Genomic DNA, 26,397 nt, shown 5'->3' with positions numbered 1-26,397 from the left:
CTTCGGGACGAGCTGTCATTATGTAAATTGAAATGTCATTGAGCCGACGGAATGACAACTTTTTTAATCAATTACTGTATCAAATTGAAGATATTGAAGCGCAATAAAATCGTGTAACACTTAGAAAAATGTGCTCTTTTGATCAAGCTACAAAAAACGATGAATTTTTCATAACTAAACAACCCAATTACCAGAACCCCACTCAGTGCCGTCGGTGCCAAAAGTGGGGTCATGGTACAAAAAATTGTCGCATGGATGCTAAATGCATGATTTGCGGAGGTTCTTCTCACGCTAAGGACGTCTGTCCAGTGAAGGAAGATACCACCAAATTCATATGCTGTAATTGCGGGGCTAACCATAAGTCCAATTTTTGGAATTGTCCTTCACGCAAAAGGGTCATTGAGGCTCGTGCCAGGCAGATGAAAGATAATATCCGTTACGATAACGGTCGTTTCCGGAATTTGCCTGGTAGAGTATCGAACAATGCTCATTTTTCAGTTAACGATCGCTTGATCATGAATCATACCCATCAGGAAGATCATAATCATGCTCATTCACAAACTAATTTTAATCCGTCGGGTAGCCGTTCGAATCTTTCAATTTCGAATGTATCTACCCACGGTAAATCCTTTGCCGATATCGTAGCAGGAAATTCAAACTCCTCCCCTGTTCGATCCATGGGTACCCATTCTACTTGTTTCAAATCAAATGGAAAAAACCCTACCGCCACAGGTAATTCCGCTTCTTCGTCTACCGGAAATTCTAATGGGAAATCACATGACATGGCTGCCTCTGATTTTAATTTTCTAACTGAACAATTGAATCTAATGATTGATGCAATGTTCAAAGCCACCACTATGACTGAAGCAGTCCAAGTAGGTGTAAAATTTACAAATCAAATTGTTATTGGATTACGTTTTTCTAATGGATCCAAATAATAATTTAAATATTTTAAATTGGAATGCTCGTTCTCTGAATGGTAAAGAGGACGAGTTGTTTAATTTTCTTACGGTTAATAACGTGCATATAGCAGTTATTACCGAAACGTATTTAAAACCTGGATCTAAACTCAAAAGAGATCCTAACTTTTTTGTTTATCGTAATGATAGACTTGATGAGGCATGTGGGGGAGTTGCAATCATCATTCATAGGCGTATAAAACATCAACTGTTTTCATCATTTGAAACTAAAGTTTTTGAAACTTTAGGTGTTTCTGTTGAAACACAGTTTGGTAAATATACTTTCATAGCTGCCTATTTGCCTTTTCAATGCTCTGGACAGCAAGTTGATTTGCTCCAAACTGACTTGCGTAAATTGACTCGCAATAAGTCAATTTTTTTTGTCATTGGTGACTTTAATGCCAAACATCGGTCAAAGTAATTCCAACGGCAGAATTTTATTTGATGAGTGCTCTTCAGGATATTTCTCAATTCAATACCCTGATAGCCCCACATGTTTTTCCTCTTCTAGAAATCCATCTACGATTGATTTGGTCTTAACCGACTCTAGTCATCTTTGTAGCCAACTGATTACTCATGCTGATTTTGATTCTGATCATGTCCCTGTTACATTTCAAATATCCCAAGAAGCGATTCTCAATCCTATCAGCTCCACTTTCAATTATTTACGAGCCGACTGGAATATATATGAAACGTATGTTGACTCTAATCTTGATGTTAACATTTCTTTAGAAACTAAACTTGATATTGACAATGCTCTTGGAACTTTAACAAATTCCATTGTTGAAGCCCGGAGCATTGCAATTCCAAAATGTGAAGTAACATTTGAATCCGTGATTATAGACGATAATCTTAAACTCTTGATTCGTCTTAAAAACGTGAGGAGAAGGCAATTTCAACGCACTCGCGATCCTGCTATGAAAATTATATGGCAGGATTTGCAGAAAGAAATCAAGAAACGTTTTGCTCAATTAAGAAACAAAAATTTTGAAAATAAAATTTCTCAATTGGACCCTGGCTCTAAGCCCTTTTGGAAATTATCTAAAATCTTGAAAAAACCTCAGAAGCCAATACCGGCATTGAAAGAGGAAAACAAATTATTACTAACTAATTACGGAAAAGCTCAAAAACTAGCTATGCTGTTTGAAAGTTCGCACAATTTTAATTTAGGACTTACTAGTCCAATTGAAAATGAAGTTACTCAGGAGTTCGAAAATATTCTCAATCAAGAGAACGTTTTCGAAAATGCCTGGGAGACTGATTTGGAAGAAGTGAGAACTATTATTAAAAAATTCAAAAACATGAAAGCTCCTGGCGATGATGGAATTTTTTACATCCTCATCAAGAAACTTCCAGAAAGTAGCTTATCATTTTTAGTTGATATATTTAACAAATGTTTTCAATTAGCATATTTTCCTGACAAATGGAAAAATGCTAAGGTTGTTCCAATTTTAAAACCAGACAAAAATCCTGCAGAAGCTTCTAGCTATCGTCCAATCAGTTTACTTTCCTCCATCAGTAAACTTTTTGAAAAGGTTATTTTGAACAGAATGATGGCCCACATCAACGAAAATTCAATTTTTGCCAATGAACAGTTCGGATTCCGCCATGGAATTCGACCACTCATCAACTTTTACGTGTAACAAATTTGATCCGTTCCAACAAATCTGAAGGCTATTCTACTGGTCTTGCTCTTCTAGACATAGAAAAAACATTCGACAGTGTTTGGCATGAAGGTTTGATTGTAAAATTGAAAAAAAAAATAATTTTCCAACATACATTGTTAGAATAATTCAAAGTTATCTGTCAAATCGTACACTTCAGGTTAATTATCAGAACTCCAGATCTGAAAGACTTCCTGTAAGAGCTGGTGTTCCCCAAGGCAGCATTTTGGGACCAATATTATACAATATTTTCACATCTGACTTACCTGAGTTACCTCAGCGATGTCAAAAATCTTTATTTGCGGATGGATATTGGATATTTTTTCTTCATACTTGCAAAAATGGAAGATTTCTCCTAATGCTTCCAAAACTCAACTAATAATATTCCCACATAAACCAAAAGCTCTTTATTTGAAACCTTCAAGTAGACATGTTGTCACGATGAGAGGGGTTCCAATAAATTGGTCAGATGAAGTTAAGTATCTAGGGCTCATGCTAGATAAGAATTTAACTTTCAAAAATCACATTGAGGGCATTCAAGCCAAATGTAACAAATATGTAAAATGTCTCTATCCCCTTATTAATAGAAAATCAAAACTTTGTCTTAAGAACAAGCTTTTGATATTCAAACAAATTTTCAGGCCAGCTATGTTGTATGCTGTACCAATATGGACTAGCTGTTGTAAAACCAGGAAGAAAGCTCTGCAGAGAATTCAAAATAAAATTATGAAAATTATTCTGAGACTTCCTCCCTGGTATAATACCAATGAGTTACATAGAATATCCAATGTTGAAACATTGGAACAAATGTCAAATAAAATAATAAATAATTTCAGGCAAAAATCGTTACAATCTTCTATTGCCACGATTAATGCGTTATATGTTTAGGTTAAGTTAGGTTAAGTATATTAAAAACTTTTTTTTTCTCTTATAAGCAGGTGAAATCAACTCACCTGTAAAAAAACTGAACTGCTACGGCAACTGAAATGTAATATGTTGTTAACAAAATGTTAATAAAATCTTAAATTTGTTTTACCAAATTAGAATGATAGTGTTGTCTAATAACACAGAACACCTAGATATAAAAAATGAATGTAATGTTTGGAATGATACTAATAAAGAAATTAAAAAAAAAAAAACAAATTTCAGATTTTTACTTTCTCGAAAAGTCATATAAATAATTAAGTTTTCGCGAAAATGTTGCTCCCTTGAACCAGTTGTTGCCATCGTGTTTCAGTAGTGGATCAACTGATGGAAACAGGTTTTTAAAAAGATTACAAAAGAAAAAGTCCCAGATATGGTATTTATGCTTCATTCGAAAAATTTTAACTGCGAGGGAAAGATTTAAGACCAATTTAAAAATCGACTGTTTTGTTTGAAATCCTTACATTTTCACAGAACGGCTTCTACTGGAGCGATAACGCAACTACTGGAACACGTGTACCAATAGTGGATCAAGCGATTTTATTTTCAAAACATGATGTTATCACTCTTCACGTGATTTCCACTATTTTTCCCTTTTAGTACAGGTTGAATTCTTTCGATTGACACTTCTAGGACTTTTAGTTATCATGTTTTTTTTTGCTTAGGTAAAATACCACTTTTTATGTTCATTACTACAAAATCCAGAAAATAACGTATGTTTTTCAATATAATTCAAATAAAAATGATAAATGCCCCATATCAATGGAAAATCAATCAATGGTAGGACTTATACAACGCATACCTTTAAAGTGCTTCAGTATTACTAATATGAAAGATCATAAGCAAATGAAGCAGAACAGAGCCTAGAGCGTAGAAAATCATGATGATACAAAACGATTTAGACTAAGATAATCACTGACCTCACAAGAGCGTCCAAAAATGATCCGATAGCTCCGAAGCAGCATAATTATCACACTTGTACACCGTCAACTTGCAACTAAACTTGTAAATTTCGCATCGGAAACGCTTTGCTACGGCGCAGTTACATATTCTAAACAATGACATCAATTTATGAAAGGTTTTATTTTCGTTAAACATTCGACCTCCAAAGCGGATACGGTTCCGCAACCAAGATATGGATCCAAGGTGATATCAAGTTACCATCAACGTCCGATTGTTAGTCCACATACATCTAAGCTTTATTTCAGTTGATAAACCTACATCCAAATCATGTGAAATGTGACACCCCTCTTGGTGCTGCCTCTTAGTGCGAATTAGACCTTCTCACCCAGAAACGCGCCCGGTAGTCGTCGGAGCAAGTCAGGAATGCCGGATGGGTGGGCGAGTGGACGATGAAGCGCACGGCTCCGTTGTGACCCAGAGACATCAGATGGCAACGGGATGCGTTGCGGGAGTTCCAGGAGCAGAGCGATGTGGTCACTTCGTCCGGGAAGAGCACGTAGTCCTCGGTGTGGTTGAAGACGGCTTGCGTTTGGTGCTCTTGCTTGCCGGTGGTTCCGGCTCCGGTATAAGCAATTAGGCACCGACTGGTGCTCAGTTCCCACAATTTGACCAGGGAATCTTCTCCGGAGGACAGGAGATACTTACCGTTGCGTGTGAATACTACGGAGCAAATTTCCGATCCGTCGTGCGCTTGGGCGAATGTGTTGATACAACGGCCACTGACGCCGTCCCACAGCTTGATGGAACCGTCCATACTTCCGGTAGCGTAAACCTTGGCATTCGGAGCATATCTCACGCAAGTGATCGATTCCGTGTGCTGTTGGGATGGGATTGCACTGACGAAACATTGGCCCGTCTGAACGTCGTACATCCGGAGGACGTGGTGATCCGTCCCTACGGCCATGTAATCCCCGGTGGGATGGAACGCCAAACAACGAACTGGAACGCAATCGCCCAGCACTCGGTACGCCTTTTTAACGGAAGCTTTCGAGATATCGAACAATTTCACGGTGTGATCACGCGAAGCGGAAGCCAAAATCTGATCCTTCGGATGAAACTCCAAATAGGACACCTCATCGGTGTGATCGTACAATGTCCTGATAACCGGATGACCCTGCTGCTCCCTTCCAGGTTCCTGCTCATCCGGCGCCGATTTGGCCAACATTCGGTCCACATCCAGAATCTTAATACTAGCATCCACACTCCCGGTGGCCACCAGCTGCCCGTCATAACTGAAGCACCCCGCCCGACAAGCGGCCTTGTGCGACGTAACATAAGCCGTCTCGTAGGAAGCCGGTTCCGGGGCCAGGGCACTGCTCTCGATTTCAAACTCCAGGTCCAGTCCGGAAGTGACCTCGTCGAAAACGTTTGTCGGCTTGTTGGAATCGATTTGGCACGCCTGGCGGAAAATGTTCAGAAGCCGATCGCTAGGCGGACAGGGAGGATCCGCCCGGACCAGACCGGTCAGTTCCACGGCCACCTGGTGGTGCCCATCGTAGAAAAGTTGACTGCGAAATGTGGGTAAGGGTGAATGTCAGACACTTTGGTGAGGGGCTTCGAAAATCGTAACTCTTACCTGATCATCATCCGATACAGAAGCTCCCGGCATTTGACCACGTTCTTCGGGTCGACGAAATCCGTGTCGTTCAACATTTTGGACGCTTGTGGGGTGGATTAATTCACGATTTTTTCACAGGATCGAAATTTTATTGTAAACACAACACACCGACAGGCAGCACCGCAAATCTGTTTGTGGATGGGGATGTCGAAAATTGTTCGATTAGTCCGATAAATCGATTAACTCAAGCGTGCGCTAGAATAGGCCTTTTCATGTGACAGGTCCGTCTATGCATTTGTTTACATCGGTGGAGGACCGGTGCATACACGAGGCTGTCATTTTCATAGAAGAACTGTCAAAGAGCTGTCCCAATCAGCTGTTTTGGAACGTCATGTGAATAGGCCCATAAGGGCGAAAGCAACATAATCGATTTCTCTTCATCTTCTGGGTTTTTGAACTACGGACCCTCCGGTTATTTTTTATTTTTTAGCTAGGTATGCTGTTCCGCTCAAGAAAAGTAAAAATTTCTGCTCAAGAAATCTTGATTACTTTTTCAAATCGACGTAAGTAACTTTTATACGGTTTTGAGAGAATTAATTAGGAAAAATCACAATCTATCTTCTAAAACTGTTTTAAAATGAATCACCTTTTTAACATTTTTTTGCCGTGTACTTCGCTCAAATTTTGCATACACTCAGCTCACGTTCAAAAACAAGGTAGTTTCTATTATTTCCCTCAAAAATAATTATAAGAAAATTATAAGCCGTTTCATTCAGTTACTTTCGACGTTTTTCTACCAGTGTAAAATCGGCTCAAGTAGTGTTTTGTTTTGAATCGTGGTTAAGTCACTTTGTCTCTCCATACAGCGGGGCGGCGAAAGTAGTGGTTAGGTTGCGAAAGTTGAAAATCTTACTTTCGTCGTTTTGTAAATCCGGAAATTAAACGTTCTAAAAGTGAAAAGTTGAGTTGGTACAGAGCGGTACGTGTAGAATTCCGCCTGCTTAACACGTAGGATCGATAAAGTAAGTTTGTATACTTTTTTGACTTGAGTCTGTATGAATAAGTTTTCGAGAAATGGTCAAGAAATTTCCTACAGTGAGCTCCATTTGAAATGACATTTCTTTTCAACTGCGTACTGCGATCGAAGAAAAATGCTTTTCTTGACCATAGGCCTTTTCATGTGACAGATCCGTCTATGCATTTGTTTACATCGGTGGAGGACCGGTGCTAACACGGGCCTGTCATTTTCATAGAAGAAATGTCAAAGTGCTTCCCGATCAGCTGATTTGAGACGTCATTTGAATAGGCCTATTTCTTGCAGGAATTTTCCACGCATCGAGATAGGCGATTACTTTTCTGTTGAAGTGCATACTTCGCTTAAAGCGGGGGCCACAATGGTCCGTCAACTTCGACTTCGACTTCAGCGTTAACGCATCCGTCAATGTACTACAGCGGGGATTCGCTGGTTGGAACACAACTGCCTTCCATCTAGCGAATCCGACCCGTTAGTTGGAACGACTGACAGCTGGTGAAAATGCTCCACATTAACGTATCCGGAGAGCAAATCGTCACGAAACGCACATATACATACGCATTTGTTCTATGTATGGAGACTTCAATGCAACGGTACTCAGACGTTAAAGTCAGTTTGACATTTTCTGTTGACATTTGAGTGCTTTTTAGTTGGAATATTTTCCAACCAGCGAATATCCAACCATCGAGTCATTCCATGTAGCGGACCTCCAACGAGCGAATCCCCACTGTAAAAACGTTGACGGATGCGTTAATGCAACACATGCACACAATACTGCGTTGCGTCGTGCGTTTTGTTATTGTTGAATTGCGTCATTCTCATCGTAGTCTTGTTTACCTACATCAAGTTGTGATCACTTTTTCCTCGGAGTTGAACTTTTGACGTTGACTGCATTTCTAGCAGAATCCGAAGTTTTGTTTTAAAAAATGGAACACTTCAGCGAAGCAGCGGAAATTCTGGAGGTCGTCTCTGTATTAAACGACTTGAGAACGGTTGTTAATTCTCGTGAATATCCCCGCAGAGCTACTCGCAGGTGAGTAAAGTATACACTGAGAAAAATCTACACGCCAAAGTCGTGTTTTTTACTTATAGATTTGCGCAATGAGGAAAACCACATGATTTGAGTGTGGTAGCCATATGGATTTCAACATTGAATTCACGGTATAATAACATGTGTATCAATATTAGGTTGTCATGTGAAACAAACATGAATTTCCAAATATTAAATCATGAAAACCAACTGATTTGCTTATTGAATTCGAAATGTAGTAGCTTTAGATAGTCATGTGTGATAGAACATAAATGTCATGGGACTGAAAGAAGAAATTTGGTAGAAGAACTTCTCCTTTTTCATCTTCTCGGATAGTCTCAGTTCAATCGAGGCACTCCAATCGATGAAACCTGTAAAGCATGCATCTTACTTTCTTACAAAAATAAGAGAGCAGATGTGTGCACTGGTCGAAAGTGTTGGAATTCCAATAGCACAGTGGATTTCCCGAAAATAAGCAATCACGAACTACAACGGGAATTCAACGTTTTAGGAAGAATACACAGAATTTCTTTCTAATAAGCAATAATACGTTTATTAATTTACAACGTAACACGATACACGGCTCTATCTTTACTCGCTCTCGATTACAACAACAATGACATTCGCGCCAACTTTCTCCATCGGGGGGTCGCACACTTCTCTCATAATCGCACCGATCTGCGAGGGGTCAGACACTATCTAATTTCCATCACTCCTCCTTAGTGTCAACGCCTCGCTTCCTGATACTCCTCCTGAATCCAAAATAATTATGACTCCTACAGTTTTCAACTTCCTTTCAATTATGTGGCTCACGCAGATAAAACAGAGCACCTCGTTTTTCGCCAACTAAGATCACCCTGTTATCATGGCAAATTTTGCAGTCTTTTGCTCCAAACGTAACAGTAAACCCTTCTTCCACCAGTCGAATTACGGAAATGATATTTGCAGCTAACTCAGGTACATATGCTACATTTCTCATCTTTAAGGCCCAAACGCAATGATAGCGGAACGGCAACGGAATGCGGAACCGGTTCGCCAGCATGAACTACAACAAGCTTGTCCACTCAGTGTTAATCCAATTTCATTCGTTGTCAGCTCAGTCGAGATAGTGTGATTCATGCTGGCGAACCGGTTCCGCATTCCGTTGCCGTTCCGCTATCATTGCGTTTGGGCCTTTACTCCAATCGTTTCACCGTTTGCTCCACATCCTTGAAACTCGCAGGTTCCGGTAGCTCTTACTGGCACACGTTTTCCATCAGCCAATAAAATTCTGTTGTCACACGGAATAATGCTTTTCAATCGTCCCATCTCTCGTGTCATGTGTGAAGCACTTCCGCTGTCAATCAACCACCCTTGAGTTCCGTTGAAATTTGTCGTCGTTGTGGTGAAACACACGTTGCGCCCATTATTCCATCTCGAACCACGCTCATAATCAGATGCATCTTCATTTTCCGTTCTTGACTTTTCTCCAGCAATTGGTCTACTTGCGTTCAATCTTGGACAATCCCGCCGGATATGACCATCTTCATGGCAATAATAACACTCACGTCTGAAATTATTTCCTCCTTGTTGCCTTTCTCGTCGCTGCATTCCCGCTTTGAGCGCTTTGTCGTCCCAATCTTCACTAATCTCATTTTTCTCGCACCGTCGTCGCCATTCATCCAGAAGTTTGCCTTTCACGTAATCAAGCTTTAACTCATTTTCCGCTCGGCCTTCCAACGTTGTAATCAGTGGATTGTAGGACTCTGGCAAACTCGACAACAACATTGCCACGATCCAGTATTCCGCCAGTTTCTCTCCCATGCCGAGCAGCTTGTGCACCAATCCTGTCATCTCTGTTAAATGCTTCGACATGTCACCTCCTTCCATCAACCGCAATGAACATAGCTTTCTTAGAACATGTATTTTGTTACTTAAGGATCCACGCTCATGGTATCCTTGCAGCTGCGTCCACATTTCATTCGCTGTAGATGCTCCCAGCACATGGGACAACTGACCATCATCGAGAGCTAGTCCAATAACCGCACGAGCAGAAGCATCTTTACTGATCCATGTTGCATCAACATCTACCGGTTTGGGATTACTTACTACCTCCCACAATCCATCTTTAACCAACAACAGTTCTACGCGAAACTTCCAGCTTGCCCAGTTTGTGTCATTTAGTCGCTCCACAACTACTTTCGCTTCCGCCATTTTGACAATTCAATATCACTAAGCTTGCAGTCTCTCACGGTAGTTCAATTTGAAAATTCTAGTCCATCCGAGCGCACAATATCAATTAAAAACCTACGATTTGGCTCCTCACAGCCGCAACAAGCGCAATAACAAAAACACAGTAGCAACAATGTCAGCTTTAACAACCAATCTTCGAATCGCACTGAAAAAACACCGAACTTGCACTGGTTCTTCTTCCTTATTCTGGGACCATTACCTGTTGGAATTCCAATAGCACAGTGGATTTCCCGAAAATAAGCAATCACGAACTACAACAGGAATTCAACGTTTTAGGAAGAATACACAGAATTTCTTTCTAATAAGCAATAATACGTTTATTAATTTACAACGTAACACGATACACGGCTCTATCTTTACTCGCTCTCGATTACAACAACAATAACATTCGCGCCAACTTTCTCCATCGGGGGGTCGCACACTTCTCTCATAATCGCACCGATCTGCGAGGGGTCAGACACTATCTAATTTCCATCAGAAAGATCATATAAGATTACCTTTGTATGGGTCCCCTCACATTGCCTAATTTATGGCAATGAGAAGGCGGACTCTCTCGCAAAGGTGGGCGCTGAGGAAGGTGAGATTTATGATAGACGAATTTCACACGATGATTTTTTTCATTTAGTACGTCAAAGTTCTCTTCACGGTTGGCAAAGCGATTGGCTAAATAGCCAACTGGGACGGTGGTTACATTCCATAATTCCTAGAGTTTCCTTGCGAGCCTGGTGGAAAGGTTTGGACGTAAGTCGAGATTTCATTCGCGTAATGTCAAGACTTATGTCCAACCATTACTCGCTAGATGCACATCTACACAGGATTAACCTCGCGCTGAGCAATATTTGTAATAGGTGTGGTTCCGGTTATGATGACATCGATCACGTAGTTTGGCAGTGCCCGGATATGGACGCCTCCAGAGCGCAACTTTTGGATACCCTTGCGGCCCGAGGTAGACAACCCTATGTTCCAGTTAGAGATGTGTTGGGCACCCGCGATCTTATTTATATGGTCGCAATTTACGATTTTCTTTGCTCGTCTTGTATAAAAGTTTAATTCTCTTGTGTTCTCTTCCCAAGGGGTGGATCACTTTTTCAGTGTACATCGAATGTGCATTAATTTGCATTAAATGCATTTTTTTCTTCATTAAAATCAACTTAGCCCTGATCCGCCTGGCCTCCCTGCTCTCTTGATTTTTTTTTTTCAAACCAGTAAGCCAGCAACAAGCGGGGCGCCACAAATCCATAATTTGGGAAGCCAGGGATAAGCATATTCCAGTTTTTCGAAACTGAAAGCCAGGAAAATCTGTTAGTGGAATCCGATTTTTCTACTAAACAATACATTATAATCAATGTTTTCTTATAGAAAGGTAGAATTCTCGTATATCGGTCAACTTCACTAATAAAAGAAAAATCGAATTCACAAATTTTCATCTAACACTTTCAGCTCCAAAATTTGCTCTTTGGAAGCATGATGATGACTGTCGTTCGACACGAGGTTCAACCGCAATTCAGTTCACTATGCATCCCATGGGTTGATCACAAACAATTTAGAAGCTTTGAACATGGAAATCGATAGCATAGCTCATGGATTTCATCATAACAATCTCATTGCGCGTATCAATGAATCGACCAACTTGAACATGATGATTATGACACTAGATAACCATAAGCAAAACACACTGAATCCGTGTTGGAGTGATGATCTATGCGTCCATAGGTTGACACATACGAATCTGAAGAGAAAGCTTCGGGAACTTATGTGGAAAAAATATGGAATCCCTGTTGTCGATTGATGAATCAATCCATGAAGCAAAACAAAGGAATTTAATGTGTAACACACACGAAGTTTGCAAGAAAATCATAGCAAATCGATATGGACATTCATGAATCAATCCATAATTTTAAACACACAGATCGAGCGTGTGGATTTTTATCAGTGTATCATCAGATTTTTTTTTTATTTTTGTCGGCGTAACATTTCTGTTTTTAGGTGGTGGGTTCAGCCTGCCAATGAACAGCGAGAGAAAAAAGGATTTTTCGAAACCGATTTTCACTTATTGAGAAGCCGAGATCCGGAATACTTTTATAAATCCGTCCGTATGAGTCCGAAATGCTTTGATTTAGTTTTGAGTAAAGTTGGACCAAAGTTGCAGAAATTTTCCGATTTCCGCAGAATGTAGGCTGTTCATGACTTTAATGTAAGTACACATTTTCATATAGATTCGTAGAATGCGAGAAAGCAATGCTGAAGTTGGTTGGATTCTGCTCGATTAAGTTGAAATTGAATCCGTTTTCCATGGTTGCCTTCAACCATTTTTCTATTTTTTGATAAACTTTTTCTGAAATCCTCCGAGATTCCTCCAGAAATTCCTTCAGTGATTCCTCCAGGAGTTCGTTCAGGGATTCCTCCAGGAATTCCTTCAGGAATTCGTTCAGGGATTCCTCCAGGAATTCTTTCATGGATTCCTCCAGAGATTCAAATTTTTCCAGAGATTCCTCCAGGGATTCCTCCAGGGATTCTTCCAGGGATTGTTTCAGAGATTCCTCCAGGGATTCTTCCAGGGATTCCTCCAGGGATTCTTCTAGGGATTCCTCCAAGGATTCTTTCAGGGATTGTTCCAGGGATTCCTCCAGGGATTTTCCAGGGATTCTGCAGTGGGATTCCTCCAAGGATTCTTCCAGGGATTCTGCAGAGGGATTCCTCCAAGGATTCTTCCAGTGATTCTTCCAGGGAATGTTCCAGGGACTCCTCCAGGGATTCTTCCAGGGAATGTTCCAGGGACTCCTCCAGGGATTCCTCCAGGAATTCGTTCAGAGATTCCTCCAGGAATTCCTTTATGGATTCCTCCAGGGATTCATTTAGTGTTTTTTCGAGGGATTTTTCCAGAGATTCCTCCAGGGATTCTTCCAGGGATTCCTCCAGTGATTTTTCCAGGGATTGCTCAAGGGATTCTTCCAGAGATTCCTCCAGAGATTCCTCCAGGGATTCTTCCAGGGATTCCTCCAGGGATTCTTCTAGGGATTCCTCCAAGGATTCTTTCAGAGATTGTTCCAGGGATTCCTCCAGGGATTTTCCAGGGATTCCTCCAGGGATTCTGCAGAGAGATTCCTCCAAGGATTCTTCCAGGGATTCTGCAGAGGGATTCCTCCAAGGATTCCTCCAGGGATTCTTCTAGAAATTTCTCCAGGGATTCCTCCAGGGATTGTTCCAGGGATTCCTCCAGGGATTCTTACAGGGATTCTTACAGGGTTCTTCCAGGGATTGTTCCAGGGATTTTTCCAGGGATTTCTCCTGGGATTATTCCAGAAATTCCTCTAGGGATTCTTCCAGGGATTGTTCCAGGGATTCCTCCAGGGATTCTTTCAGGGATTCCTCCAGGGATTGTTCCAGGGATTCTTCTAGGGATTCCTCCAGGGATTGTTGCAAGGATTCTTCTAGGGATTCCTCCAGGGATTCTTCCAGGGATTCCTCCAGGGATTCTTCCAGGGATTGTTTCAAGGATTCCTCCAGGGATTCTTCCAAGGATTCTTCCAGGGATTCTTTCAGGGATTCCTATAGGAATTCCTCCAGGGATTCCTCCAAGGATTCTCCCAGGGATTCCAAAACGATCCCGGAGGCTCCTCCAGCGGGCTTTTACTTGCTCAGCTGAAAAACAAAGGTTATTTTAAGATTGATGTTTAATTTATACAGTAAAATACAACATTTAATAATTACCTGTTTTATTTAGCTGCCCCGCAATGTGCATCCAAATGTGCTCTTTTTTTTGGGCGTTTCGGTACTCTTTTGAGCCCTTTGAGTACAGACATGGGTACTCCTTTACTAGAACAATTAACTGCTCTTCAAAACTAGCCATTTCTATTTATTTTGAATCTTCCTTCACGCGTTGGCTGCTGCTGCGTCAACTTTGAAGATTTTCAAAGTTGAGCACAGCGTCAGCGTTTTTAGTACATGCGTGCGTTTGACGCAACGCATCATTGTGGGTTGCTGCATTGAATATCATTGCTTTAAACTTAGCTGTCAGTTAAAGCTGACGGTGAAGTCGACGCTGACGGACCATTGTGGCAACGCAGTCTGGAAGGACCTGCTCTAGAGACGGTAAAAAGCCGGCTTCTGTTGCCAGATTCCGTGCCACAAGTCATGAATACATTGGGTAATCGATTAATGAAAATTCTGCGACACCCCTATTTCTGTCAGGGCATCATCAAACTTAGCCAGGGTCGCACTCTTGTTCCGCTTCCACTCAGGGGTCAAATTTGCGATCATCCGCCCTGTCGGCACATCGTCCGACACCGATTCCACTGACAGCTCCAAGTTGGATGTTTTCGTTGTGGAACGCAAACATCATCAGTTGCAGGACGTTTTCCTTCGCTTCACTGCTGTTCTAGCAGCATCAACAGTTTGTTCGTCGCGAATCAAGTTTTTTTTTCGGTCCGTGTTCTTACGCTGCAGCAGCATTAATTATCCCTTCTAAAGTCTCAATCAGTGCCGCAGAAACGTTCGATTTACTCTCGCGTTTATCGTGTGATGAGTGTGGATTTGGTGGGGGTGCTTCCGAGTGCAATCTCGATCATCCGAACCAATGTCTGGAAGTAGCATCCGCAAAGAGTGTTGTTGTTTGTTGAATTGATTGCCGAACTATGCCTACGTTCTCGACGCTGATTGGGCCGCTGCTGCTGGCCGGAATGGTCCTGCTTGGTGGGTCTGGGGCAGGGGCCGATGCTGGACCTGAAGGTGCCCCCCCGGAGCCAGCCGTGGAAAAGCTACCGTTTTGCGACGACGATGTCGATAAGGGACGAGATATCAGCGATAGGTGAGTGCGTTGTATTCGATTAATTCGCTTCGACCATATCTATGTGCGTGAACTTTGTTGCTGTTGTTGGACAATATTGGAAATTGATGGTAATTAGCGCTCTCTGCAGTTGTGGCAAAGCAAGGTCAAAAGACGCTTTGCTGGGGAGAATTTGTTGGGGGAGAAGAACGCATCGGACGATGTAAAAGCAATACACGCAGGCAAAGACATTCTTCAGTTTGTTCAGGTACTCAGAAGGGTTTTCGCATTCTGTTTTGTGTGCTATCTGTCAGGTGAGATGATCATGTTCAAACATGATTGCATCATTCGAAAATGTTATCGGAAAATGTTATGCATTGATCGCATAATCAACGAGTGAAAATGTTTTACTATTTCATTTAAATGAAATTAACTGCCGGGCTCATAGCGAGTCACTATTTATTGGCTTCGTTATTTTCTTCGAGCTGATCACTAAAGTTGCTATTATCGTGGAACTAAAGACTTGGTCAGCTTCTCAAACTCAAGCAGCAATAAATTCCGAAGCTAATCCAAATACAGTCGACTCTCCACAACTCGATGTTCTATAACTCGATATACTCTATAAGTCGATGGATTTTTCGGTCCCTTCAAATTTCCATACATCGTGCTCTCCATAAGTCGATATTTCTATAACTCGATATCTCCACTAGTCGAAGTCACGTGAGAGGGAAATTTCTCTCCATAACTCGATATCTATTTTAAATTCATTTTTATTTGGGGAAACATGGTCTAACTCTTGTTTGGAGATGAAAAAATACTTGCAAATTGTAATACAAGTTGAAAAACATGAAAATAAAAAAAAATATTGTCAGTCAAAATAATGTGATTTTTTGAGCATTTCGAAAAAAGTTCTCAAATAATAGTTTGTAGAGTACAATCAACAAAATAATATTACTTTTTTACAAAGGTGATCATTTATGTATTAGAAATACAGAAATTTGTTCCTTCGATTTTGTGATTTTTTGTTTCGGTACATTCTATAACTCGATAATTCTATAAGTCGATGGTCCCTTCAATATCGAGTTATGGAGAGTCGACTGTAAATGCTTTCAAAATCAATGATTTTGATCGTTGGAAAAACAGTTTTAAATTATGCACAAAGAAAAAGCTATATTGTAACAGGGTGTCTACTCGCTTTTTTTAGGGTTTTACAAAATAAGTCCAGGTAAAGGGAATACTAAAAGTAATTCCGATTTGCTACTCCGATGAAACAAAGAGGATAGAAATCCTGGTCTGTTTTTGTAACAAGAACGTTGGGAGATTGTGAAATTTTGGGCTATTTCCAGGAAGAAATGAAGGAACAACACAAATCGTACGGCCCGCTCTCAGGCAATAAGTAGAGAGTAGAGAGAACATTTTGAATGATTCCAGTTTCACGACGGTTTTTGTCAAATATAACCAAAGAACTTAATTCAGAGATCATCAGGAATTTATTTAAAGATTCTTTCAGATATTTTTTAAAAAGCCCCAAGTCCTCCAGAATTTTATCCGGTGATTCTTCCGTCGATTTTCCCAGGACAAATTTTGAAAAAAATGTTAGGTATTTCTAGGCAAACTTTAAAGTAACCTCTGATGAAACTTTGTTAAAGTTTTAAACCCATCTTTGATGAATAAGGTAATTGAAGTTAGAAAATAGGTATTACATTCGAACATTATTGATAAGGAAATAATGACGCGCAAGATAAGCTTCCCCATTTATTATCGAATACCGGCCACGTGCGGATGTGTCATCTTGAACGAAACGTTGAAACCGACTTTTTTCTGCCAAAGAAATGCGCGCGAAGGAACTGCGCACTCTATTGTCTAGTAGATCGTTTATGAATCATCGAAAATAGCGTCACTGCGGTAACAGCGTATTTCCATATAGACACCTAGTCGTCCGGATGGGAAACAATAGGTAAATGAGTTTGAAATTTTTGCATTATATATTTCGAAATAGATTGAGCCTGAATAATCTGGTCATGGAAACCGACAGTAATGCTACTGATCAGAGTTCACGCGAGGATTCTTCTGGTTTCTTTTCATCTTTCTTCATTTTATATATTTCTCGTAACTTACGGCATCTGCGCAGAATCCTAAGTTGGTCTTGCGACTTGTTGTATGCTCGGCTCAGCTTTATTCTCTTCGACAGCGGAGATTTTCTTAAACATATTGGGTTCAAAGTTGTATGATTATGCTTTGCATAACTGACAATACTGGGAAAGTAACTCAGTCATTACAAATTTGGTTTTATGTAGGAATTTTATAAAAAGCACTATGAATAAAAAAATGCAGATAACTAAGAATTTCTAAAATAAGTTTCTTGTCAAGAATAAAAAATGTTTCGCAATGTACATCAACAATTTTATTTCGTCATATTTATAAATTCATTTGAATATCAATGCTGTAAATTTGTAAATTCAAAGTCAGACGCACATGCATTTTCGCAGAACCAATGAATTTCTTTATATTTTACTATGCAGTCATCAGCTCTGATAAAAAATCAATATTTTTGGCCCACAATATGCTGCAGCTTGAGCACTATTGATCTAAAAGATCTGTTTCAATCCCACATTAATATTTTAATAGATTTTAAAAAGCTAATGAACGAGTTTCCTCTTAATGTTGTTTTATTACAATCTCAGCCATCATATCGAAATCATATTGGGACACAATAATCAGTAATTCACTAACGGTTACATATAGCACAAAGCCCATGTATCAAAATTGCAATTGATGAACTCTAGGTACTATATACGAAGACTATCATTGATAATGGAATAACGGCTTTGCCTCAAGATAAGCTTCTTCATTCTCGGCCACCGGTCGCGTGTGGGCTTGTTATCATGAACGACGCGTTGAAACCGATTTTTTTTCTGCTAAATAAAAAGCGCGAACGAAATGCACTCTAGTGTCTGGTAGATCGTTCCTGAATCATCGAAAATTGCGTCACTGCGATAAAAGCGTTGCTTCCATGGGTATTGGCACCTACATGTACGGATGAGAAACAACAGGTGAATGAGTTTGAAATTGTAGCATTCGGGCCATGGAATCGGATATCAAAGAGTAATGTGCGAGATCACGTGAGGATTCTTCTTGTTTCTCATCGAATATCTTTCTCGCATCTTACAGCTTCTGCGCAGAATATTACGGTGGTCGGGTGACTTTTTTATCGTTCGGCTCAGCTTTGTTCTCTTCGTCAGGGTTTTTTTTAACATAATGGGCTCAAAGTTTGCTGCATGATTATTAGGGGATGAATTCAGAGCTGTCAGCAAATCTCTTTCAAAAGACTTGGTCTCTATTTTAATGGACAGGATTCCCAGGATTTTCTACACCTTTTTTTCGGTTATTTGAAAATTCAGTTGATTTGAAAATTCAGTATAAAGATATACCTAGTAAAGTTCTGTATAGTAAAAAAGCTAAGCTCATGCTTAAGCTATAATCATCTTTATTAACTTCCTTGTCCCGAAATAACAGCATATGTTTAACAACGACATAACAGCAAATATTCAACTGGCTTGGCTGACCATACGTACCGTATTTCACGGGACAGTATCGTTTTCACAACCTTGGCGAGCTGTCCCGTCGTTTCATTGAAAATGCTCAAATTGTCCCGTTTTTTTTTTTTGGATACACACTCAATCTGTTCGGTAAAAATAATTGGGTTTTGGAACTACCGAAAACGTCAGTAAACTAAAAAAAAAATGTCAGAAATCGAAAAACAGAGATTTTTAACTGAAATTTTGCAGAGAGCTTTCTTTTTATATATCATATATTGATAAAAAATAAAACATGGTGAAATTTGCTTTTCAATTACGCGTGGCGACAGTTTTAAAAGTCAGTAAACTTTTTCAGTAGTTCCAAAACCCAGTAAAATTTTACCGACGCCAGTTATATAATCTAAATGTGTATGTGGATATTCCCCACAACAAAAGCAGTTTAAAAAAACAACAACAGAGTAAAAAGTTAAAAATAGTTTTTAAAAGTTGTAGTCTTGTTAGTCCATTTGTCCAGTAGTTTCTACACTGAAAATAATCCACACGTTCGATCTATATTCTTTTCAACGTGGATCTGTCGTGTCAAATGGCAGGGTGAGATAACGTGTAAAACTTGTAATTATGTTAAGGTTTGACTTTGGTTCGATAGCAAAGGCTTTTACATACAATTTCAACGTGTTTTACGATTGCGATATCAATCACTAGTAGAACTAGTTTGCCTTACATGACAAGGACTAACATTTGCTACCCACGCGTGACATGTTTATTAACATGTCATTTTTTGGGAAACTGTGCGCCCGTAATGGGTGCCTGGTATCAGAGAACCAAGAAATCGCTAACGAAGTCTGCAGCAAACTTTTCGAAAATTTGTAAATTAACGTGTTTTACATTTGAATTCGGATTGTCGATAGCGACTGGGTTTAGACCATCGATTGATGTGTTTTACAATTAGTGAAAATTGACGTGTGAAATACATTGATCGAGCTTGTAGAATGTTTTCAGTGTACTTAATTCAAACTTGATTTGTAGTCAACAAATGGTTTTGATTACTGTTTTACGTTTTCATGTTCAAGTGAAGAATTTACCAGTTGCGCTAATATTCTCATAAATTAAGGTACGAAAAATAATTCATGGTAACGTCAATTTTCGGCCAATTTTTCATAACATTGATCTTATTCGATTAATTTTCATGTAGGATCCAAAATAACACTGCGGAACACGTTTTTGTATCAAGCATCAAAATACCGCAATTTACTTAATTAAGGATTGCTGAATCCATTGCCGTTTTCAAAAATATCATAGCACGTCTAGATTTCGAGATATTGGCTATTGAATAAGTAACATTTGACTATTTCAGCCAACTTGCATGCAAGTTTGTCAGACTGTAAGCATGTTGAAAAATCGAATTATTCTAAATTTCATTATGCAATTTCAATTAAAATATATCTGAAATGAATGTTGAAGTCCTATTTTGCATGCTTGCTGGATTAGATCACAGAAAAGTTTGATAAATCATACTTTAAATTTCATATAAACATCAATAAAACCAGTGTTTTATACTACTTTGGTGACCTGTAGCTAAAAATTGTGACATGCAGGGAGATTTCTGAAAACGGCATTAAGTGCAGCAACCCGAAATCTGCTAGAGACACATAATTTAATCCTTGAGACACTCAAAAGTGTAATTTTTGTTACGTTGTGTAATCCAGGTCATAAGAAATATTTACGAAATATTTTAATGAATATTTTATGTATCTATAATCTGGTTTAAACTTGAGGCTGTACTTTAAAACTTGAGAAGACCAATTTTTGAGATAAATCAAACAATTGAAGATTCCAATGAAGTTCAAACATTTAGAATGATTTTCATTATTGAGCTTAACTTGTTACGAATTGCGAGGTTGAACACGAAGCTGCCTGAATCAGCCTGGATGAACTTTTCATTTCAATTTAAAGTTTACAAATGGCTTGTAATCAGGATTCTGAAATTAAATTCCAAATTTTCAAAATAGTTTCATAGCTTAAAAAAATCTCAACACCTTCAAATAAAACCTACTTAATCTCACAATTGATCATCATAACTAAAACATTTTCTAAAAAAAAATGCTGCTAACTCAAAATAAAAATATTTTTGAAGGTTCCAAATATAGCTGAAAATTGTTACAAATATTCTGTTAGATATAAGTTTGATTATAATTTTGTACACCACTGTAATAACTTAGATTGGTTAGTTGAGTGACCATACATAGGTTTCACACAACCCGTATCGCTACTCGAGAGAGGTAGATACGAAGATTCGCTCTCCCCGCTTCGATAGATTAGAAGCAAGTTAGTTATAAATCGACCGTCGAGATAATCGGTTACGATCTGTGGATCGTGCGTCCCTTTTGATACGTAGAAATACAGTCCATACAATCAACTCTAGTTTCTAATTAATTACCGTTGTAATTAATAAATTCTACATAGTGACCGTATCACCAGTATTCGTCGCGTGTGCAATCCGAAACTCTATCTTTCGCGGGTGTTTTCGCTGAAGTGCGAACCGGGAGTTCCCACATATTTGGTCCTTCGAGCCGGATTGGCCAGCTAGTGAAGAAAGTGCTTTCGGTAACAGTGCGCGTCGCTTGGGTTTGATACGGTTATCGACCCGATACGGAGCACAATAGACCAGTGCGGTCTGATTGTTCGCCATTGCTCATATTGCTGATCGCAGCAAAGTGGTTCTACGCTGTCTGCGTGGAGATACGCAGGAGAAAGTGAAACGATTTCATTGCGGTTGGTGCTGATTGTTGCTGCTGTGCTTGGTGCTGATTGTTGCTGTTGCGGCTGGTGCTGATTGTTGCTGTTGGACGGTGTTTGGATATACGCACGCGTGATCGCAGTGGATACTCGTGGAGGATCGAGAACGATCTGGTTCGTCTGCTGTGGACATCACCATCGTTACCCAAACCCAGGACGGCTGGAGTCAATAATAGGAAGTCAGATAAGTACAGTGTGCGTGAGATTGTGTGGTTGAGGTGGTTTAGTCTGGCTTCATTCCTCTTACCAGCTATACCAAAGCTCTACGAGCGGTAGAGAAAATTTAGGCACTAATTGAATACTTGTTTTAATTATGAATCGTGGTTTACGGCCAACCAGCCGAGTGGAAGTTTAACAACTACCGAAAAGCTAAACATTACATATAATTTGCAATTGGATTAGATGGACAAATTGATGTGAAGATTTGCGAAAAAGTTACACGTCTTCTCAGTGAGAATCGAACTCACGACTCCCCGATCTCTAGTTGGGGCGCGTTAACCACTACGCCATGAGAGGACTCATGAACGCAGAAGTTAACCTGAATTCGATTTCAGCTCAATAATCACGTGGTCCTCTTTCGCAAAGTGCACCTCTTTCGGAAGAATTAGATGCCCATCCAAACACAACGCTTTCTATATATATCCAATGCCTAGCCCGAGAGCGCATTGTTTTTTAGGTATAGGAATAGCACACTACACTAGCCAGCAACTGCGCTGGCTGAGGTTTCTATTGTGTGGGCTTCCAATGGGTCGCGACGTTCTCAAACGACCGGTTACGGAACATGAGTCCGTTGCTCGATAAATACTTGTTTTAATTATGAATCGTGGTTTACGGCCAACCAGCCGAGTGGAAGTTTAACAACTACCGAAAAGCTAAACATTACATATAATTTGCAATTGGATTAGATGGACAAATTGATGTGAAGATTTGCGAAAAAGTTACACGTCTTCTCAGTGAGAATCGAACTCACGACTCCCCGATCTCTAGTTGGGGCGCGTTAACCACTACGCCATGAGAGGACTCATGAACGCAGAAGTTAACCTGAATTCGATTTCAGCTCAATAATCACGTGGTCCTCTTTCGCAAAGTGCACCTCTTTCGGAAGAATTAGATGCCCATCCAAACACAACGCTTTCTATATATATCCAATGCCTAGCCCGAGAGCGCATTGTTTTTTAGGTATAGGAATAGCACACTACACTAGCCAGCAACTGCGCTGGCTGAGGTTTCTATTGTGTGGGCTTCCAATGGGTCGCGACGTTCTCAAACGACCGGTTACGGAACATGAGTCCGTTGCTCGATAAATACGATACTACTAATTGAATATTAAATGCATGCGATATTGTACACGTCAGTAGCATCCTGTGGAGAAGTTGTTTGTGATTCTCCGGTTTGAAAATTTATTGCGCTTTGAGATTGCTTACTTTCACTCAGAATTTACCATTTGGTAGTATATTTGGTCTGTCAACAGTCAATCGTTCGGTCGCTTGAGGTCCCGGGAGTGATTTGTAGTTGTGGTGATTCACAGTGCGTGAAAATTAATCAACAACGATGCCGATACCAGAACTGAGGCAACTGGTGAAGCAGGAGCGACATGCGTGGATATCTTTGGAGAATATCGAGGAGTTTCTGTCGACGTACCAGGAAGATCGGGATAAAAGTGCAGTGAATTTACGAATGAAGAAGTTAGACGACGTGTATGACAAATACTGTGAATTACGAGTGAACATTGAAGTGCTGACCGATGATCTGGATATTGGTCAAGACCCGGAGAATGCTGCTGATGGGGAAACTTCGGCGCAAGCTGCCATGGCTGAGGCTCGCCGGAGAGAAAATGAAGAGATTTTCAAAGAATTTGAAAATAAATATTTTCGGCTGAAGCAGGCGCTTCTTTCGAAGATCAGTGAATCTACGGAGGTTGTTGCGGACCGAAAAGATGAAGCCCAAACTTACCAATCATCACGGACGAGATATCCTGAATTGAAGTTACCAACGTTTTCAGGAAGGCTGGCAGAATGGATGAACTTTCGGGACAACTTCAGATCACTGATACACGATAACAACCAACTCAGTGCGATAGATAAGTTTAATTATCTGCGCACATCGCTGAAAGATGATGCTCTTTGTGAGATCAACCAAATTCAAGTTACTGCTGCTAACTATGCACTTGCCTGGGGCATACTGGAGTCAAAATTTGAAAACCATAAGCTCATCGCCCAGGAACATTTGAAGGCATTGTTCACTGTGGCTCCCATGAAGTGTGAGAGCTTCCAAGGTCTCAATCATTTATTGATGACATTCAAAATCAACCTTCAGCAATTAGAGAAATTGGGTGAGGATCCTGCGCTTTCATGCTTTCCCAGAAGCTAGATGACGATACACTTCGTTTATGGGAAACACACCATAGTTCGAAGAATATTCCATCATATACATCGATGGTGAACTTTCTGGAGAACCATTGCTCGATTCTACAATCGACGTCGGCGCGAAGGATGTGTGATTTCAAGAAACCTTCGAAGAACCCAATTGTTCATGCTGTAGTGTCAAACAAAAATCGCATGGTATGCAATAGCGGCCCACATAACGTGGAACAGTGCTCCAGTTTTGGAAAAATGAAGATCGTCGATAGAAAGGTGCTTGCGCGAAAACTTGGACTGTGCCTAAATTGCTTACGATCTGGTCATTTCGTTGCGGATTGCTCGAGGTCATCGTGTGGTAAATGTGGACAGCGGCATCACAATCTGCTGCATCCTTACTATAGTCCTGCGAACCAGGGGCAGAATGTGAATCAGCCCTCCTCCCAGAAGCACACTAAAGGACCTCAAGCCGCGAACTCTAATTCTCAGCAATCCAATCAAGCTCAAAACCGGAGCAATTCTCAACAACCACAGACTACACCAACTCCAAGTACATCTTCGCAAAATGCATGCTCACCACCTCCCACCAATTCTTCTACTGTACACCACACTGCTACACCTTCCCAAACACACCACCATTCAAACACTGCCATATTATCCACTGCTATCGTGAAGCTCGGTGATCATCATGGGAATACCGTGCTTGCACGCGCATTGTTAGACAACGGATCTCAGGTCTGTCTCATGACTGAGAATCTCTCTCAACGGTTGAATTTCCGAAGAGTTCGGGAAAATTTGTCGGTGGATGGAGTTGGTGGTTGCCATTCTGTTGCTAAACAAGCTGTATTAGCAATAGTTTTGTCGTGTAATTCGTCGTACGTGTCCGGTGAAGTCAAGTTCCTGGTACTACCGAAGATTACATCAAATCTGCCGCAGCAACACATCGATACTTCGGCGTGGAATCTGCCTTCAGGAATTTGTCTTGCGGATCCAGCCTTCAACGAACCAGGATCCATTGATGTGATTCTTGGAGTAGCTGTCTTCTACGAGTTGTTGCTGACTGAACAGTTGAAACTTTCTAGCTCAAGTCCGATTCTACATAACACGGAGTTAGGGTGGATTGTCGCTGGAGAGTTGCCTGAAACATCTGTCGTCAGCTACAGCGCAGTAGCTTCATCGTCTGTGACTACAGAAGAAATTTTCGACGAACTTGCAAGGTTTTGGGAGTTGGAAGCTTGCCACACAAAGAATTGCCTTTCCATCGAGGAGTCTGCCTGTGAAACCTTCTTCGAGGAGACAACCACTAGAGATCCAGATGGAAAATATCGGGTGCAGTTACCGAAGAAGAAGCACGTGTTGGAGTGACTAGGGTGTTCCAAGACTATAGCAAAGAAACGCTATTTGTCTATGGAGAAGCGGCTTGATGCCAATCTTGAGTTAAAGGCCATGTATACGGCGTTTATGCATGAGTATCTTCAAATGGGCCATATGAAAGAGGTGCTCACGGAAAAGGAAGAACATGGTCAGGAATACTACATTCCACATCATGCTGTCCTGAAACCAGACAGCACCACTACGAAACTTAGAGTTGTTTTCGATGCATCCTGTCCAACGGATTCTGGTGTTTCTTTAAATGATGTGCTGATGGTGGGACCTGTTGTCCAGGACGACATACGGAGCATCTTGTTGCGGTTTCGTCTGTTCAGATACGCCGTTGTAGGAGATGCAGAGAAAATGTACCGAATGATTTGGCAGCATCCATCGGATCAGCTTCTACACAAGATATACTGGAGGGATTCTACTCAGGAGCAGGTACGAACATACCAGCTCACCACTGTAACATACGGTACATCATCTGCGCCATATCTTGCCACTAGATGTTTAAACAAATGTGCCGAGGATGGAGTGGATCGCTATCCAGCGGCTGCAGCAGTGGTCAAGAAGAGTTTTTATGTAGATGACATGTTGGCCGGTTTCCACACAATTGAAGAAGGAAAACAAGTATGTAAAGATGTTCGGGAGCTACTGAAAGGGTCAGGCTTCAATCTCAGAAAGTGGAATACCAACACACCGGAAGTTTTGTCAGAAATTCCTTCTGATCTACGAGATGACCGCGTAGTTCTTGAATTAGATGAAAAGGCTACAGTGAAGACATTGGGTCTCACGTGGGAGCCAGCTACGGATACGTTGCGGATCAGAGTTCCTAGTTGGAGACCTGAAGGTCCTGTTACCCATCGTGTTGTACTGTCGGAAATAGCACGCCTCTTCGATCCTTACGGTCTAGTTGGACCAGTGATAGTCCAAGGAAAACTTTTCCTACAAGAGCTTTGGCAAGCGAAATACTCGTGGGATGAGTTACTAAGTGATGATCTTCACACAAGGTGGCTAGAATTTAGAAGGAATCTCAGTGATTTGGATGCAATTTCTGTGCCTAGATGGATTGCTTTTGGACGGGATGTGATATCGTGTGAATTTCACGGATTCAGCGACGCTAGCGACAAGGCTTACGGAGCAACCATCTACCTTCGATGTGTTAGTAGAGATGGAGAAATAGCAGTCAATCTGGTGATGGCGAAG

General features: G+C 40.6%; 3 protein-coding genes across 3 annotated transcripts in view; 1 reads left to right on the top strand and 2 right to left on the bottom strand.

Moving 5' to 3' along the window:
- Positions 1–4,527, bottom strand: part of LOC5563787 (pollen-specific leucine-rich repeat extensin-like protein 1) — a 42,052-nt gene extending 37,525 nt beyond the window's left edge. The window contains exon 1 of the mRNA XM_021852480.1: positions 4,468–4,527. Coding sequence (XP_021708172.1) covers positions 4,468–4,512 — 45 coding nt within the window. The 5' untranslated portion in view covers positions 4,513–4,527. The remainder of the gene's footprint in view (positions 1–4,467) is intronic.
- A 194-nt stretch (positions 4,528–4,721) lies between these two features.
- On the bottom strand, positions 4,722–6,275 carry LOC5563784 (cleavage stimulation factor subunit 1). Its single transcript, XM_001648021.2, has 2 exons — positions 6,087–6,275; positions 4,722–6,018 (listed from the first exon to the last, which is right to left on the bottom strand). Exons 1-2 carry the CDS (start codon positions 6,161–6,163, stop codon positions 4,812–4,814), a joined length of 1,284 nt encoding a protein of 427 aa, XP_001648071.1. The 5' UTR covers positions 6,164–6,275; the 3' UTR covers positions 4,722–4,811.
- Positions 6,276–14,669: 8,394 nt separating this feature from the next.
- LOC5563776 (eukaryotic translation initiation factor 2-alpha kinase) overlaps positions 14,670–26,397 on the top strand; it is a 39,138-nt gene continuing 27,410 nt past the window's right edge. Inside the window, exon 1 of the mRNA XM_001648020.3 lies at positions 14,670–15,170. Within this exon, the coding sequence (XP_001648070.2) occupies positions 14,998–15,170 (173 nt within the window). The 5' untranslated portion in view covers positions 14,670–14,997. The remainder of the gene's footprint in view (positions 15,171–26,397) is intronic.

The sequence above is a fragment of the Aedes aegypti genome, chromosome 3 (assembly GCF_002204515.2).
Source record: "Aedes aegypti strain LVP_AGWG chromosome 3, AaegL5.0 Primary Assembly, whole genome shotgun sequence".
NCBI classification, from domain to species: Eukaryota; Metazoa; Arthropoda; class Insecta; order Diptera; family Culicidae; genus Aedes; species Aedes aegypti.
This window is presented reverse-complemented; position numbering and strand designations above follow the sequence as displayed.

Coding starts and splice junctions, on each gene's coding strand:
- LOC5563784 (XM_001648021.2), bottom strand. CDS start 6,163: ATGTTGAACGACACGGATTTCGTCGACCCGAAGAACGTGGTCAAATGC. Junction 6,019..6,086: donor CTGTATCGGATGATGATCAG/GTAAGAGTTACG, acceptor CACATTTCGCAG/TCAACTTTTCTACGATGGGC.